Source organism: Anthonomus grandis, chromosome 7 (assembly GCF_022605725.1).
Source record: "Anthonomus grandis grandis chromosome 7, icAntGran1.3, whole genome shotgun sequence".
NCBI classification, from domain to species: Eukaryota; Metazoa; Arthropoda; class Insecta; order Coleoptera; family Curculionidae; genus Anthonomus; species Anthonomus grandis.
In genome coordinates, this window is record NC_065552.1 from 16,103,479 (window position 1) to 16,121,703 (window position 18,225).

At 29.7% G+C, this 18,225-nt stretch overlaps 1 protein-coding gene and 1 long non-coding RNA gene across 4 annotated transcripts in view; one reads left to right on the top strand and one right to left on the bottom strand.

Moving 5' to 3' along the window:
* LOC126738158 (ATP-binding cassette sub-family C member 10) overlaps positions 1–18,225 on the bottom strand; it is a 97,550-nt gene that overhangs the window by 17,616 nt on the left and 61,709 nt on the right. For both annotated transcript variants that reach the window (XM_050443344.1, XM_050443346.1), the window contains 8 exons: positions 11,221–11,458; positions 10,858–11,042; positions 10,450–10,718; positions 9,248–9,375; positions 9,035–9,188; positions 8,795–8,927; positions 3,797–3,970; positions 3,193–3,399 (listed from right to left, as the gene is read on the bottom strand). In XM_050443344.1, coding sequence (XP_050299301.1) covers positions 3,193–3,399; positions 3,797–3,970; positions 8,795–8,927; positions 9,035–9,188; positions 9,248–9,375; positions 10,450–10,718; positions 10,858–11,042; positions 11,221–11,458 — 1,488 coding nt within the window. The remainder of the gene's footprint in view (positions 1–3,192; positions 3,400–3,796; positions 3,971–8,794; positions 8,928–9,034; positions 9,189–9,247; positions 9,376–10,449; positions 10,719–10,857; positions 11,043–11,220; positions 11,459–18,225) is intronic.
* LOC126738196 (uncharacterized) overlaps positions 1–18,225 on the top strand; it is a 55,105-nt gene that overhangs the window by 16,776 nt on the left and 20,104 nt on the right. Inside the window, exon 2 of one of the 2 annotated variants that reach the window (XR_007661249.1) lies at positions 14,321–14,606. The exons of the other annotated variant lie outside the window; for it this stretch is intronic. This is a non-coding gene — a long non-coding RNA (uncharacterized LOC126738196). The remainder of the gene's footprint in view (positions 1–14,320; positions 14,607–18,225) is intronic. 2 annotated transcript variants of the gene reach the window in all.

The following is an 18,225-nucleotide window of genomic DNA, read 5'->3' on the forward strand; positions in this document are numbered from 1 at the left end:
AAATTTATTGCATGTCAGCCATCTCGGCGATCGTATAGCCATTCATGATAGACGACTTCACTAACAAGACTTTAAGTCTTAAACCCAGAAAATACAAGTCTACATTTTTCAAAAATTTTGACACTGATTGACAAACTTAAGTGTTTTCGACTACCTTAATTAACCACTAGAAGATACCAACGAAATTGTTATATTTTTCATTACTTTGTAAGTTCAGTGTAGTACACTATACTTTTAGCTACGTTTCGGCTACGTTAATAATTTTAAAACTACCAATCCAATGAATAATCCCTTAGAATTTTGCCGCGTGTGTGGAAAACACCCTCTATAAATAGTCACTACTTTTATCTTTCTGTCATAGCAATCTAATATTTGTATATAATACTAGAAAAGGTTTCAGGATCAGCCACAAACCATCAATTTACCTTAACGGCGCAATTTGCCTTGTATTTAAATAAAATTAATGTAAATTTAATTTTCAACTAATTTAGTTGAAAATGAAATCAGTTGCTCATTAAATAATCAGCAACTTTATGAGAATTAATCTACTTGGGCTAGATATAGATACAGCATAAAAATATATACTAATGAAGGGATCCAGATAAAAACACAATTATTTTAAAGTGACAACGCTATATGAAAAAAAGAATATACAGGGTGATTCATTAAGAATGGGCAATCTCTGAACTGGAGATACTACACACCAAAATATGGCGATTGAGCTTAACATGTCTTATACAAATATTGCAGGTTTACGAGATACAGGGTATCTAAAGTTGGAATTTTAATTTGAAATTTCTTAATAATTTGGGGATTTTAAACAGAATCGTCACGAAAATTGGCGACTTTATTTGTTTTGAGATGAAAATTACGAATTTTGTGGTGAATAGCATTAATTATACAGGGCCCTGTTACTTAGGTAAATTAGAATATATCTTTTTTGCCTAATCAGTTAAGGCTAAAACGACTAGAAAATCTAAAAAACAGGTCAATATTGAATAAAAAAGGTACTCTTGTTTATTTCATGTAACTCTATCAGTTTTTAAGTTATTTGCATTTTAAATATTTAGCGTAAAAAATCCTAAGCCACCGTTATTACATTGGCTTAATAGAAATTTATTCTTTTAAATTACTACTATGCTGGGTAACAATAGTAAAGACAACAAATAACAGTCACTAACAATATTAAAAGAAAACTTCAAAGTAAATGCTCAAAATGCCCGCCTTCCACTTTAGTACAATTTGTAAGGCGTCTCCTTAAAGATCTTTGAATATTAAATAACATTTGTCGATTATTTTTGATAATATTAGTAGCTTCTTGAATTTTCTGTCGTCATTCTTCGATGGAATTAATTGTATCTTTGTAAGCCATGTCCTTGTGTAACCTATTGAGAAGTCTAGAGGGTTTAGGTCTGGACTTCTAGGTGGCCAAACAAATTCACTGCCACGCCCAATCCACCGGTGAGGAAATTGTTCATTCAGGTATCGCCGTACTGGTAGAGATGAAATGTGGCGGCACCCAGTCTTGCATAAATCACATGTTCCGCCTTATGTGGTACATCTTCTAGTAGTGGGTTTAACTGTTGTTCAAGGTAGCTTAAATAGAGGGGCCTCTTCAGATTAGGAGTAAGTTCAAAAAACCAATAAAAAAACCAGATATCACATCACACCAAATATTTACTTTAAAGTCATGCTGAAAATGTCGTTCCTTTAGAGCATGTGGATTTTCGAGTCCAACAAATGATTGTTTTTCCAATTAAAAACACCTCGTCTAGTAAATGTCGCCTCATCGATGAAAAAAAGATCACTAAGAAATTACTGGTTTTCGGATCTAGCATAAATTGAGCAAACTGTGGGCGAACTGGTAAATCTTGAAGTAGCAAATTTTGGACAGGAGTATAGTGATATGGACGGAGATTCTCTTTCTTTAAAATTCTCCAGATAGACGATTGGCTTATTCCTGTTGCCGTACTGGATTTTCCGAAATACGAGCTAAAACCTTTTCTTCATCATCGACATTGATATTTTTTAGAGCATCATTTAAGGTTTTAGGACGAAAACACCCTGTTTCGCCCAGGCGGGTATAAATACGTCTGAACAGTTTGTGATTGTGTTGTCTTCGATTTGGATATAATTTTAAATACCTTCTGGCTGCACCAAGTCCACTATAATTTGACTGAGCAAAAACGCAAATCATAACACGCATTTCACTGTTGGAATATTTATTATAAGTGGCATAAGTGCTGACACAAGCCTACTTGAAAAAAAAGTCAATGTATTAACAGTGGTTAGGATTCTTTACGCTGAACGTGTAAAATGCAAATAACTTAAAAACTGATAGAGTTACATGAAATAAACAAGAGTATCTTTTTTATTCAAAACTGAACGACCTTTTAGATTTTCTAGTCGTTTTAGCCATAACTGATTAGGCAAAAAAGATATGTTTTAATTTACCTACGTAACAGGGTGTAACTAACGCCCTGTATAAATAATGCTAAATTCATCACAGGATCTGTAATTTTCATGTCAAAACACATATGAAGTCGGCAATTTTAAAGACGTTATTGCTTAAAATCACTAAATAATTAAGAAATTTCAAATTTAAATTCCAATTTAAATTCCCTGCATCTCGTAAACCTGCAACATTTGTATAAGACATCTTAAGCTCAATCGCCATATTTTGGTGTGTAGTATCTCCAGTCCAGAGGTTGCCCATTCTTAATGAATTACCCTGTATACATAATTCCGGGATACTTAGTGTATTTGAAACTTAGAAAATGATCTCAGTAAATATTAACCTTGTTAAGAAGAAAATTAGAATTACTACTACTGGATATACCGCTTATTTAAATTGTTAGAAAATAAATAAATGACAAATCAGTCAAAGAAAAAATTAAATCGGTATTATGTAATTGAACATTTATAGAGACTTATAAATTAAAGACGGAAAATTAAAGTGTAATTATAATTTTCGAGCAAAAAATTAAAATGTTTAAAAATCAGTAAGATGGGTGAGTTCATCAAAGAAACGCTGATAAATACGATTTCTGTGAAAATTATCAAGGAGTTAGAGATAAGAAAGTGAAGCTTTTGTGGAAACTAAAATCAATAAAAATAACTTTTACAATCAATATACGATAAATTTAAAATGTTTTGTTATATAAATTTAGAATTTATATTAAATTAACTTACCAGGATTAGCAACATCATACTGATGCTGTATTACAGCAATAAAGCTGACTCCGGCAATGATAGTAACGCCTATAAACTGTAAACGGAGGCCTAACCATCGGATAGCAACCTGTGAAGCAAACTGGGCTTTAATGTTTGCGTCCACGTGATGCTCATTTTCTCTTTTAAATCTTTGGTTTGCACGCATTGCATTTATGGTGGTCAGGCCTTAAAAAATATTTACGATAAATTTATTATTTATTTCATAAGAGATTAGAATGTTTAATAACTTATTAGATATATTAAAAAAAAGAATAAAGTTAATGAATCTCTATGCTAGTTTTGCTATATTTTGTAAAATAGCATTAGTTTTATAAATCGCAACCGTTTAAGAAAAAGTATTTAGTGAACTTTGCATCAAAAATATATTAAATGAATCTCTGAATGGCTAGGCTAAAATATTATATCAGCTCTTATTTAAACTGATTTAGATATTGAATTTTTTAGTGTCGATAGTGTTACGAAATATAAAAAAAAATTATTGTAAAATCATGGTGGTTTCACCGTTTTTATAACATTTTTAAAAAGCGGTATGTTTTACAAGAAGCGTAAACTAAAAATGTACCTTGTAATGTTTCATTAAAATGGCTATATATAGGCGACAAGGTAACACTCGTGATCCTTTTAAGCTCCCTAGAAGTCAGTCTATAGTAATGTTGAAGCCAGTGGTAGATAGGAATTAAAGGAACTAAAAGTACACATATCCAAGGAAGGCCGTAGACTGTAATACCAATTGAGCCTAAAAAAAAAATCTTAAAGGTCTTTGTATTATAATGAAATCTCTAAGAATTTCAAAATTGGTATATTTAGGTAAAAACACTATAATACCTGGAAAATAGCACGGTTTAAGGAAAGTGTAATTTCTGGGTAAATCAATATTCACTACATCCGCTACATCCATTTTTTACATTTATTTCGTACATTTCTCAAATTTTCAAGATTTAATCCTATAATACTTGATTATTTAGTACTTATTATTTATAATTATTTGGTGCATGTTTTTTTAATTCTGTCGATTAAAACTTAATTGGAAGTTGCTTAAATTTTTTTAAATTTGTAAAGTTAATATTTTTAAAATTTTAATTTGATATCTTTTTAATTGTGAAATTCATTAAGTACCTACGAAATATATTCTAGTCAAAATATTGAGACTTGGATACAAAGTATGGGATATGCTTCCATCCCAGAGAAAGTTGAGGTGTACTTTATGGGAATGTTGCACTGTACGATGAATGTTTTGCAGAATAAAGTACTAGATCGTGAGCTTCTTTATTATGAAGACCGACAAGTGAAACTACAAAATTGAAACTCAAAATAGAAGATCCAGTATGAATCTATTTTTATGATTGGAAGCTGTTGCCGCAGCTCTACAAACTATAAAAAATATATATATCAATATTTCACCTTGGTATATTTCAGGCAACAAGGGTTAACTTCGTAACGTAATATAGGAAAATATTCATAGTAGATGCAGGTAGAATTTGTAGGCCGCAACATCATATAAATAAATAAAGATTTAAAAAGCCGAAATTATAGGATTCATTATCGGCTGATGGATTATATCATATTCCATATTTTTTTGGTAAGGCATATACAGAAACTAAAAAGAGATCTGAGATTGCAAATAAGGAATAAGTTAGGTCGCATATTATGCGTTTTTATTGCTGGTACTAGTAAGCAAATTCTCTCTTTGAGTAAGGTAAACTAAAAATAAATAGGGATATAATATATAAAGATACTATGTTATGAGAGGCGATCGATATCTGCAAGAAAAAATGCAAGTTTTCTTGATTTCTTTAAAATGTTCTAATATTTTAGTATAACTAAATAAACATATATGAATTTAAATCGTTATATCATAATTTATCTTAAAACGGTTTAAATAAAGTTACTAAAACTAACATAGCTATTTAAATTGTGGTTAAAATTAATTTAAAAGATTATATTATAAATATTATTACAAAATTAATAAATAATGTCTTTAATACTGGTGTGTATCCCAACGAATTAAAAAAGAATAAAATTACTCCAATATTTAAATCCGGTGACAAAGATCAGATGAATAACTACAGACCCATTACTGTTGTTAACACCCTATCAAAAATACTTCAAAAAATTATTAAAAAAAGAATCACGTCTTTTATAAACAAAAATACATTGGTGGATAGTCATTATCAATATACTCTCACGGCAACATTTGATTTTATTAGCTATATCTCAAAGTCCCTAGATAGGAGGGAAATTGTAGTTGTGGTATTCATTGACCTACAAAAGGCCTTTGACGTAGTAAGTTTCGATATTTTGTTAAAAAAGTTAAGGGTCATGGGATTTGGAAACCTCCTTTTAAATCTAATTCAGAGCTACTTATACGACAGAAGTCAATGTGTTTCCTGGGAGGGTGAAGCTAGTGAATTGGCTTCAAAGAGGTATGGAGTGCCTTAAGGCTCTATATTAGGGCCCTTATTGTATATTTTGTACGTTTTGAATTTGAGATGTGCCAACCTGCGAGCTCGATATTTTGCGTTTGCGCATATTACGGCTCTTGTATATACAGGAGGAACTAAACAAGAGTTGGCACAACTTATTAATGCTGATCTGAGTTTGTACTATAAATGGCTAGTTTTCAACAGGTTAAAAATTAATGTAGACAAAACCAAATATATGATCTTCAAATAAAAAAAACAAATAAGTAGGTAATATTTAACTAAACATAAATGGGATCAACCTGGAGAAAGCTACCTTTATGAGTTTATAAATCTGTCCACCTTAGATATTTATTGCCTATATGGGGAACCTATTCCAAGACTAAACTTGACAATATTCAAATATTACAAAATAGGGTCCTTAAACTATTATTTCAGTATGATATACTTACTAATACAAAGTCGCTTTATAAAGAGCTTAAAGTTTTTATATTAAATAAGTTAATGGAGTTTGAAAAATGTAAACTCATGTATAAAATTATATACAAAAAATTAAAATGTAATACAACTGTTACATTCTTAAATGACGTTCATAGACACAATACCAGAGGTCAGTTAAATTTATATGTCATTTATAACAGAACGATAATTGGATTGAATAGCCTAATGTACTCTGCATCTAAAGCATTTAATAGGCTACCTACACTACCGCTCAAAAGTCTTTGCCCACATATGACCGTTTTAAAGTTATAACTAAAAATAATAAACCTATCAGTTATTCTTATGAAACGGTTTATTTATAACAAAATGAATATAAACAATACATTTTTCAATTTTTAAATCAAATTTTCGATTCATCTACATGTCCGCCTCGATTTATAATAACAGCTTCACAGAGTTTCGGTAGTCTTCTAATTAATTTGTCCAAAGTTTCCTGAGGTATCTTGTGCCACTCTTCTTGGATGATCCTCCACAAGTCTTCTTTTGATGTGGGGCATGATTTTCGCACTTGTCTATCCAGTTCATCCCACAGTAATTCGATAGGATTGAGGTCCTGTGATTGTGGGGGCCATACCATAACTTTCAGAAGATGTTGCCTTTGTAATTGACCTAAATATTGCTTGCACAATTTCGACGTGTGCTTGGGGTCATTTTCATGTTGAAAGATGAAGATTTCATCAAATAATTCGAGTACTAGAAGGAAGTACATTGTCACTTAAAATTGTTTTGTAACCCTCTTTTCGAAGAATTCCCTCTATTCTAATTAGATCGCCCACTGCAGATCCTCCGAAACAACCCTACACCATCACTGAACCACCACCGTGTTTAACTGAGGCCACCACAGTTCTCAGCGACCCCTTCATTGGCATAACGGCAACCAAAAACTCGCCTCTTCGTTCCAAAAACCTCGAATTTCGACTCGTCACTCCAGACTTTTCTTCTTATTAACATCCTTCAATAGCGGTTTTGATATAGCTAAACGTCCTTTAAGACCAGCATTATAAAGTCGCCGTTTTACTGTCGAAACACTGACCGCTTTTTTACGCTCCTTGTTGATTTTTGCTGTGATTTCAGGAGCGGTAGGGCGTCTATTGCGTTTGGTTGTAATTATAATATTTAAATCCTCCTTTGAACTTGTTGCCTTTGGCCTTCCCGATCGAGGTTTGTTACTAATAGTCCCTTCTCTGGTGAATTTCCTACATTATAATCGACAGTCCGCCTTGGAATTCCCAAATCCGTCGAAATTTGACGGTTAGTCTTTCCAGCCTTATGAAGTCCAATGATAATACCTTTTGTTTCTACCGGATAACTCTTTTGTTTTAGCCATTTTAAAGAATGTTGAAAAACCAGGTAAGAAACGGTGACAATCGTCAATAAGCAAGCGAAATTATTTACCAATGTTACACAAAATCAATTCTTGAAGACTAAACACCTTTAAATGTTTCAAATTTGATCGGAAACGAGCTGTAAATAGATTAATTTTTTAGAAAAAGTGCATATTTTCACTACATTGTTTGTTATTTGCAAGACTATTTTTAAATACTCAGTGTTTTTCAACGAACCATAGTTGATAGGTATGCTGTTTAGGCATATATGCAATTTACAAAAGAGGTACAATCTAAATATAGGTATAAATATAAGATTTTTGTATCTAATTTAAAATATTAAAAAGAATACATGGTGGGCAAATACTTTTTACCGGTAGTGTAATAATTTGAGAAATATTCAAAACTTTTGTAATAAAACTAAAAGAATACTTTTCTAGTTAATCGGAATAATTGTGTGGCTACTTTTTCTAAAATTTATTTATAGCAATCTACTTACAATTTATTTGTATATACCTATCTGCGATTCTTGTGTACACTCTTTTTAATTGTTATTCTTATTTTTCGAGGCCAGCGCTATAAGCACTGTTTAGAGATTAGGTGTAGAAAATTGTATGTAATATTTTTAAGTAATATAAAAGTGTCAAAAAAAATCAAAATTGATAATTATTTAAAAAATCTTTATTAAAATCACCATTCATCATTTTTTTCATTAAGTATTACTTAAATTCAAGTATTATTTAAGTTTTTTTGACCATTCTAAGCATTCCTGAAATTTCTAAAAAGGGAAACTGCGAAGCCTATTACTCGCTCAAAGAGAGAGTAAAGTTTGTCTTTGATACAAAAGCTGGTTATATTTATAGTTTTAATATAAACGAGTTTACGCATCCATGTTCTTGATATACATTTTTAAAACAAACTATATTAATCGTTTTTATATCATTATACTGTGAACCAAAAACCTTATTTGATCACAAAGAAGTACCAGATATTAATGACATATGCTATAGAGTTATTATTATTATTGATAAAACTGATAGGTTTTATTAAACTATAACGTTGATTATCGCAATTTTATAACTTTAAGTGTTAAACAGATTTATAGTTAAGGTATATGATATTGTGCACATTTAGCTAAAGGCTGTTCAATTTTAATCATTTTTTGGGATGGTCCTTGTTACATAAAAACTTAATTGTTATTAAATGGATAAGATTTATTTTAATTTTTGGATTACATGAACAACCGTGTACATGCCAACAAAAAATAGATACATTGCATAAAATTTGAAATAAAATGGATTAAAAATTACTTACCTAATAAACCAAAAAACTGAGCTAATAAAATATTCAAGATAAATGGAAGGGAGTCGTCGACGGTGTACATGTCACTCGAGAATCTGTTTAAAATGCGTCCTAGGGGCGTGATGTCGAAAAACGTCGTTTTAGCCTAAAGGGAAATTTAAACATAAATTGAAGGGTAATAAAAAGTTTTTTTTTATTGAAATATTAAGGCTTTTTTAGGTAACTTTAAATAAATATTTAAAAAAATCTTACCCTTACAACAGATTTTAGCAACAACTTATGAAACTTAGTAGCTGCAATAATGCCTCCATAGGCAAATAAAAATGCTCTTATTAATGTAAACAGAGTATTAGCTGCAGCTAACTCTATGTAGAGTTTTAAAAAAGAGCTGGTATCTGAAGCTGCACTATAATTAAAAGTAACAATTATAACATAAATTTGGAACCACATATAATTATTTCTTACCCAAAAGTTTGTAACAATATGTCATCAGTATCTTTTAGGTATAACGGTAATGTCTTGTTAGTATGGTTAGTTGTCTCAGAGTTGCTAACCCACTCTGCTAGCCACCAATCCGTTAAATTTCTAGAAATCTAGATGAAACGAATTAGGTTTCTTTTTGCAGGAATATTTTTGCGATTAGAAAATTTTTAAATGTTTTAAATCAATATTGATCATGCAGGTAATATATTAAATTTTTAATATTTTTATAAACTTTGCATTGCAGTGAGGTGTATTTTGCATTTTAGGTTTGATAATGTTTATTTCTCTAAACGTAACATGTTACCTAAAATTTATTTCATTATATTGTTGTGCATACATTTGTGTTTTATATTGTCCTAATTGCTACATATACAGAGTGAGTATTTTAAAGCGTTACAATGCGATATGTCAAAACGGCTGCAATTTTTTTTACATTTTGGTGACTTCATAAGTATACAGGGAACAAATTTTATGATATTTTTGGTATTTTTTACTTTAGGGTCACTTTCTTATTTTAGATAGTAACAATTATATATATATATATATATATATATATATATATATATATATATATATATATATATATATATATATATATATATATATATATATATATATATATATATATATATATATATATAAACATCGAATCTACATCAAATAAGAAGTCTGTTTTTAAAAAAATGTTCTACTGGTTATGGAATTATAATCGGACGGTTATTTATAACGGAAGTATTTTAATAAAATAAAAAAATTATTTAAATAATTAGAGCCATTGCCACAGAAATTCTTTGTGTTTATTTAAAACATAAGAATTTTGCATCCTATTGACAACTAAATTATGTTTAAAAAGTAGAAACATGTCAAAATTTTGTGACATACATAAATAAAAGCATATCCGTATAGTCCACAAAATCCACCCACATCTGTTTTTGGAATCTCCTAGTTTACCCGAATTAGACGCACATTTTTCAATAAAGTATGTGTATTAAATCTTTTAGTAGCAATAGCATTATTAAGATTCAAAATTGTCATTTATTTATATGACTTAAACGAGATCTTTTAGGCTCAATTTGTCATTAAGTAAGAAATAGAAAACACATGTGTTATTTAAGTTTTTATAAAAATTATATTAAATTTCAAACCTCCTTTAAATTTCCTGTTTAAGTATAAAAAAATCTTACCTGCATTAATGTAATCGCTAAAAATATCGATATGCATAACAAATGGCCCACAGCTTTCCAGTAAGAAGAATAAACACTAAAACTCAAACTGCCTGTTTCACTAATTTCAGCATTTAATATACTATCGTTGTCTTTTTCTTCTTTATTATTATCAGTTATTGTAGTCTTTTCTAATATAGAGTTGGAATGAGAAGAGCGAATGCTCTCCCCTAATTCTAAATCTATTGTAAGGGAGTCATCGATATCTGGGAGTACTTCAGAAGGTTTTCCTAGAAACAATAAAGACATACATGACAACGTGTAATATTTAAAATAATAAAGCGTTTCTTAATTGGGTTAAATGAGCTTAATTAGTTTCCTAGACTTAAATAATGGTTTGATATTTTTCCTTATCAAAGACAACTTTACCTATTTTTTTAATAACACCATTTTCCAATGTTGCAATCCTATCCGCATATATTAAAAAGTGAATGTGATGAGTACACAAAATTCTGGTTTTATCTTTAAGTAACCCCAAAAGACAATGTTGAAATATGTGCTTTGCAACTTGGCGATCTACAGCCGATAGAATATCATCCAATAAGTAGATTGATCTAAAAATATATATAAATTATAATTTTCAATAAAACGAACAATATTTATAGACCTATAGTTTTCTATATATGTTATTATAAAAAGTTTCTCTTAAATTAAAATAGTCCAACTAACGTAACCCATATGAGTTTATAATTTTATTAAAAACTCACCATGATCTATTTATTATAGACTTACTTGTCTTGATATACTGCTCTTGCCAATGCAACCCTTGACTTTTGGCCTCCAGATAAAGTCATACCTCCTTCTCCTACACCGGTCATATCTCCATTAGGTAGCATTTCAATATCATCCAGAAGACCACACGAAAAAATCACATTTTGATACTTTTGTTCTTCATAAGGTTTTCCAAAAAGAATGTTGTCTTTTAAAGTGCCTCTTTGCAGCCAGGGCTGTTGGGCTACATAGCCAAAACCTTTAAGATTTATTTTTTTTTGAAAAGCTCATAGTAGCAAAGTTTAAATATAATAAGTGGAGATGCCTTTTCTCCTTTTTGAGTTATAACTCACAATTAAGATATATCACAGTAGTATAAATATAAATATTGTCTCGTTTTGTCTATGGTAAATAATGTCTGGTTATATATTGAAAATATTTATAACACATTGTCAGCCCTTGGATGAATATTTACTGGAGGTATGAAAAGGATCTTTAGATAGATAAGATAGAAAATCACCATAATTGTGCACACCTCTCGTTTAAAATAACTGTTAGTAAATGGTAGAAGGTTTAACGCAAACTAAGCGATAAATAATCAAGAAATATATCATAATAGGGGCACTACAGTATAACAATATAAAGCGGTAGATTAGAAAAACTGCATATATTAACAGCACACATTAATAATTATAAAATTATAGAAAAAAATAAATACAATAATATCATATTTCTTGTATATAAGTCATTTAGAAAGTTTTCGATTTAACTAACAACCTAATTAATACACGAAACAAAAATTATATTTAATGGATTAATCATTGATTTCCGTGAATAGAGGTATCTATGTTAAAACAAAGTTCTTAACATCCAGAAACCAAGCATACCTAAACGAGATCTGTATTCTATCATGACATTAAATAAAGTACTAAAAAAATGCATGTCATTTAAGATATAATGATGCCGATAAGCTTAAGGCCTTGCAAGAACTAACACAAAATGCCACGAAATAAAAAAAATAAATGGGCAAAAGATCTGAAGATAATAATAATCTTTTTAATAGATTGACATACAATATTTCTGAATATTATTTAGGAGTAGGCAAACTAACATCAAAGAAAAAAAAACTTTAAATCAAATAGCATATTTATATTGCAACCGAACTTGCCAGAATTTAATTGTCTGACTGATGTTTAATAATGATTTAAAAATCTAATCACTGAAGTATATAGATTTATTTTGTATGTATATAACAAAAAACAACGGACCATATGTTTGGTCACTCCGCTTCCCAGAGATAGTCCTCGATGTTTTTATCTAGAGAACAGTAAAAAATTGCGCGGAGGGTCAAAACTACATTTGACGAACTTAAGTTTAGTCAGTAGGGAAAGCCACCCATGAAGAATTACTACGCAGGTGCGAGAAATGTCTAGAAGCGATTTTAGTTTGACCATTTGATAAGATAATTTTTGTAACTCTTTATTCTATTTAAATAGTTTCTTTTGTAATAACTAGTTAATTTTAGTTATTTTGCACATAGATTCAAGATTCTTAAAGTTTTGTATAATTCTCTTGACAGTACTTAGTAATGGTTTCTTTTTCCCCAAAATAGGGTCTCAATAGACATGTGCTTCAAATAGCTTTATATAACATTCTTCGTAAATAATACATAAATAATATATATTATTGAAAATTTGCAAATTTCAAGTAGTAAGATTGTTTCAACACTTGATTGTTTTCTAATGCCGCCATGACTAACTAATACAATTTAGAAATCATATAGTATTTTTACTATAGCAAAATATTAAATTGTAAATATTTCAAAAACTACAAATTTTTGAAATAGGTAGATTTATATATACAAAGTTATCCTTATTTTTAATGCTTAATACGATGAAATTATAAAAATAGAGAATTTTCATTTGAAAATATGTCACATTTTAACATACATATTTAATTTGATTTTTACAGGCATAGCGTCAAGTAAACATAGTAAACTTTGACCGAGTATATTTATGTTACCATATGGTGATCTGTAAATACAAATAATATAGAGATCATAAACCTTATTGTAGACGATGAAAAATTCAAGAGAACAACTTGTTTAGATAAAAAACTATCGAACTTGGTTACTGACTGTTCTCATTGTTAGTTAGTGTTCTCATTGAAATTGCATTTTTCCTTTCAACTAACAAAAAAAATGTGACATGTGATACATCATTGAATTTGTAATAAAAAATGGAATCAGATACAGGGTGTACTTTCTTTTCGCGCCATATAAAAAAATAAAGTTGATGATGGTTTCTCGAAAACGAAACGTCGGTGTTGGATATAAAATTTAAAAGCACCAATGAGAAAGTGTCAACAGTGTCAATGAGAAAGTGTCAATAGTTTTTTGATATCTTTTAAAATAAAGCCAGGAAAAAATAAAATCGATATTGGCAAATTTCCGTTTTTTCCAAATATCTCAGCAGGCCATGGAAATTTTTGAAGTTTCTCAATGGCATGTAAATACGCTTCAAAGTGCACAATTTTTTCCTAATTTAATCGAAGCTGTATCTCCAACGCGTACAGAGATCCCCATGCTTAGGATCCTTATTTTGGACACCCTGTATATATATCTATATAATACATCTATTTTATACACACTAGAGGAACAAGAAACACACTAAGGTTACTATCATCAAATAAATCATCTACATAATTTTCAGTTTTGCTCTGCTAATAACTCAATGTGAAATGTTCCGATGTGAATCCCAATTATTGGAAATTAAGGAAATGGAATAATTTTTCCAGAAGTCAATTACCAGATGCTCTGTTAAAAAAAAACACTGTTTGCTTTAAATCATTTATTTTTGTTGAAAGCAAGCCATATGGTGCCTGGATTAAAAATTTCATTCAAAAAATATTTTTTTCACAAAAAGAACGTAGTTTAAGCGTAAACGTTAAAAGATGAATAATTTATATTATCACGTAGATTATCAAACGCAGTTTACGAATTAAAGGTATGCCCTTGATTTCGATTGAATAAAACATGGTATATTCGATATGAGTATAACATAAATAAATATTAGTTTTATGCTTAGTAGTTTCGTATATAAAATATATTTTAATTTTTTAGAGACACCTTCCAATAATAATGTTAAGAAATTTAGTATATCTATTATAAGTTGAATAATCGTAAAAAACTATCAAAAGTACCAAAGCAAAACCCGATATACCGGAGAGAGTCTTCGAGAACTGATTGAGAGTTTATTTCGCAAGCGGAAATTACAAATATCACGGAATTGCCAGATTTTCGCACTATAACTAGTAGTAGTACTGAGTAAGCCTGCGTGTGCACTATCAAGATCAAAGGAGGCAAAGATACTGCGCCCCAAGCCGCTGACGCCGCTTACCTCTCACAGGTAAATTATGGATATTCCCAATTTTTAAACAGTTGCTTTTACAGCATGTGGCCTTCCGATTTATTGATAATAGTTTTTCGAATGATTTTCTATTTCAATTTTTATTGTTTTACCATTTCATTTTAAGTTAGTTTTCAATTTTAGTATTTCGTGTTCCGTTCTATTAATTGTTACAAATTATTTTAAATTGAGGAGTATGTTGCATCGAGAACTGGTGATGTTAATATTGGTCAAGAATTTTTATACAATAAGTTCTTACATATGCTAATCCAATATATTTTTCAAAGTTTAAAACTAGAAGGTGGTCAGTCGGAACATGCTATTGTTACGCGAATTGAAGAATTAACTTTAATTTCGTATTGTACAATTTATGAATTTGTGAAGGTGAGGATTATCCAAAATTATTCTTTAAGGAAAAAAGGTGATCCACAAACACCACATAATTGATAATACTGAATAAAGAAAACATTTTTACCTAATAAGACACCATTAATGATTAGTCCTAATGAAAAATGTAGCTCTAACCAGGTCTGGCTTTCAGACTTTTAAATATTGGTAAGTATTTATTTTAGCATTATGCTTAAATAAAAAGATACATTTTATAATAATACATTGAACTAAGAAAGGTCGATTTAAAAGTCAAGTCAAAAAAGTTTATTACCAAAAAAAAAAGTTACAAATATAATTACATGAGAAAAAAAAATTTTGCAATTTTTGGAAACTGCTTCGCGATTATATAAAACCGACAGCACAACTTACGTCAAACAGGCCTTAACAAGAAAATGACATTACAAACTATCTTATTGAAACTGAAAAGATTATAAATAAACACAAAAAAATTCCTAATTTACCTAAAAAAGAACATAACTAAAATGGGCAGAAACAAAAATGGTAAAGCAATTTGGCTGGCATGCGACGGAAGGCAACAAGAAAAGACAAAAGAGAACTACAAAAGAAAGATTGAACAGGCCAGCTTATCTTTGGTCTCAGTTGATTTTGCAGTTATATTAAACATACTACTTCAAGGAGTCAAGAAGTATTTGCTTAACCTTGGTGTAAAATTTATTAAGTGACAAATCTTTAATATTATTTGGAAAGTTATTCCACATTGTAACTCCGACAACCGAAAATGACTTGTGGAAGTTACTTGTTCTATGCTGAGGTATTCTAAAACTTCCAGCATTACGAGTATTGTATAAATGCGAGAAAGTAGTTATTTAAATAAAGGGGTTGACCCGTTTTTGTTATTTTATATATAAAGGCATATAAGTGTAATTTTCTTCTCCTTTCCATATTTTAAATAGAATTTATGTTTAAATAAGATGTGATATGCTCCCGATAGGCAGTGCCATAAGAAAATCTTACACAGCTATTTTGCAATTTTTGTATAAACCTAGAAAGCTCAGATGTTATAGAATTAGAATATAAGTTTTCACCGTAGTCGAGTAAGGAAAGAATAAGGCTATTGCAGAGAAAACATTTAGTTTTACTCTTTAAGACATTTTTTAATCTGTACAGATTTCTGAGACGCATATAACCTATATTTAATTTATTTTTAATGTATGTCTCAAAACAAAGGTTAAAATCTAAAGTCAATCCTAATATTTTTACTTCATTTACAACTGGAATTTTTTCTATGTTTAGTATATCCGATTTAATTTTTTGCTCAGAAATATTTAAATTTAAGAAATTTAATGGCATGAGAATCAGCAGCGTATTGTTGTAATTAACAATGTGCAATACAATTATGCATATCCGCAACATAAATCAAAAATAAGAGAGATCCCAGTATGGAGCCCTGAGGAACACCAATTTTTAAGTCAAGATATTTTGACTGCCCCAAACTTCCATTGCTGGTTTTTAGCAACACCGAATGTGATCTATTTTTAAAATAGGAATCAAAAAAAGAAACTGTGGATTCGGAACAACCAAAATATCCTAACTTTGCAAGGAGCATTGAGTAATTTATTATATCGAATGCTTTGCTAAAATCAAGCACCGTCATGCAAGTACTTTGTTTATGTTCTTCGTTAAGTCTTATATTATCTAATATTCCCACCAGACTAGTAGTTGTACTATAAATTATATAATTCCTTCTAAATCCTGATTGCATGCCTGGAAGTATACCAAATGAGTTAACAAAATTATAAAGTTGTTGCTGAATATGCTTTTTTAGAATTTTAGAAACTACTGATAAAATACTTATAGGCCTTATGTCTTTTAGTTCTTTTGGATTAGAGATTTTTGAAATGGGTCTTATAAGTGCTTTTTTCCGGATTTCGGGATATACATTTGTAAGAATGCAAGTATTTAAAATGTTTAGAAGTGCTTATTTACAAAAAGGTAGGCAAAGCTTGATATCATTTATACAAAGTCCGTCAGCTCCTATAGCATTTGTGATTTTAATTATACTGTTAACGCTTTCTTCATCAAGAATACTTAAACTTAATTTCTGATTGTCATTATTCCATTTATTTTCATTGTAAAAATTTAATTTGGCTTGTGATATATTATTGTTAATTTGGTTAACGCATTGAGAAAAATAATTATTTAGCGCTTCTGGTTACTAAAATTAGAAGGCAAATCGGTATTCTTTGATTTAGTTATATGTAGTTTATTAGCATTTTTCCACAAATCACAATTTTTTTATAGAAAGTGTGTTAAAATATATTTTTTTCCCGCTGAATAGCATGTTTTGTATAGTTTCGCAATTGCCTATAATGGTTTAAATTTAACTCAGTCTTTTTTTAAATATTTTTGCAGCGCTTTATCTCGTAGGCTCATAAGCAATTTAATATTGTCAGTTATCCAGGGAGTAAATGGTTTATTTTTCATAGTTTTAGTCTTAATTGGCGCATGTTTGTCAACTAAATAAAGTATATTGTTGTTAAAAGCCACAAGTTTATCGTTAACGGAATTTAGGTAATAGATATTATCCCAATTAAGTCTTAAAGCGTAATGCTCAAATAAATCCGTAATAATAACACTATAATTCCTACATTTCATTTTAAAATGTCCCTCTTTACTTTTAGAAAAATTCATGACAACAGAATACTAAATTGTGATCACTAATGGTTTCTGGCAAAGGCAACTAACCGACTCCATTAATTGGGACACGTTTATTTATAATAATGACATCAAGTCGGGTACTTGTATTGTTAGATGTATTCCATCTTGTAGGCTCGGTTATTACTTGATTTAAATCAAATGTATTTAAGAGTGCTAAAAATCTGTCAGAAAGTCTACACTTCTTTAATGAATTAATATTAATATCCCTCATAAAAACCACATGATCAAATAAAAGAACAATATTTGTAAATAGATCCTCAAGGACATCAAGAAAACTGTTGAAAACCCACCGCCACTCCCTAATCGATCTTTCCTGACGAAATTATAACCCTCAATTTGATGTGCCAAGTTATCAGTATAAGCCGCCGTCAACCAGATCTCAGTTAATCCCAAAATGTCAAAATTATTATCAGTTATATAATTTTACAAATTTCTTCGAATCCAGTATTAAGGGACCGTATGTACTGTAAATGGTTCGTATTAAAACTAAACTGGCCATTGCCGCCATCATCATTCATTACAAAAAACAAGATTGTTCCTATTACCCTCT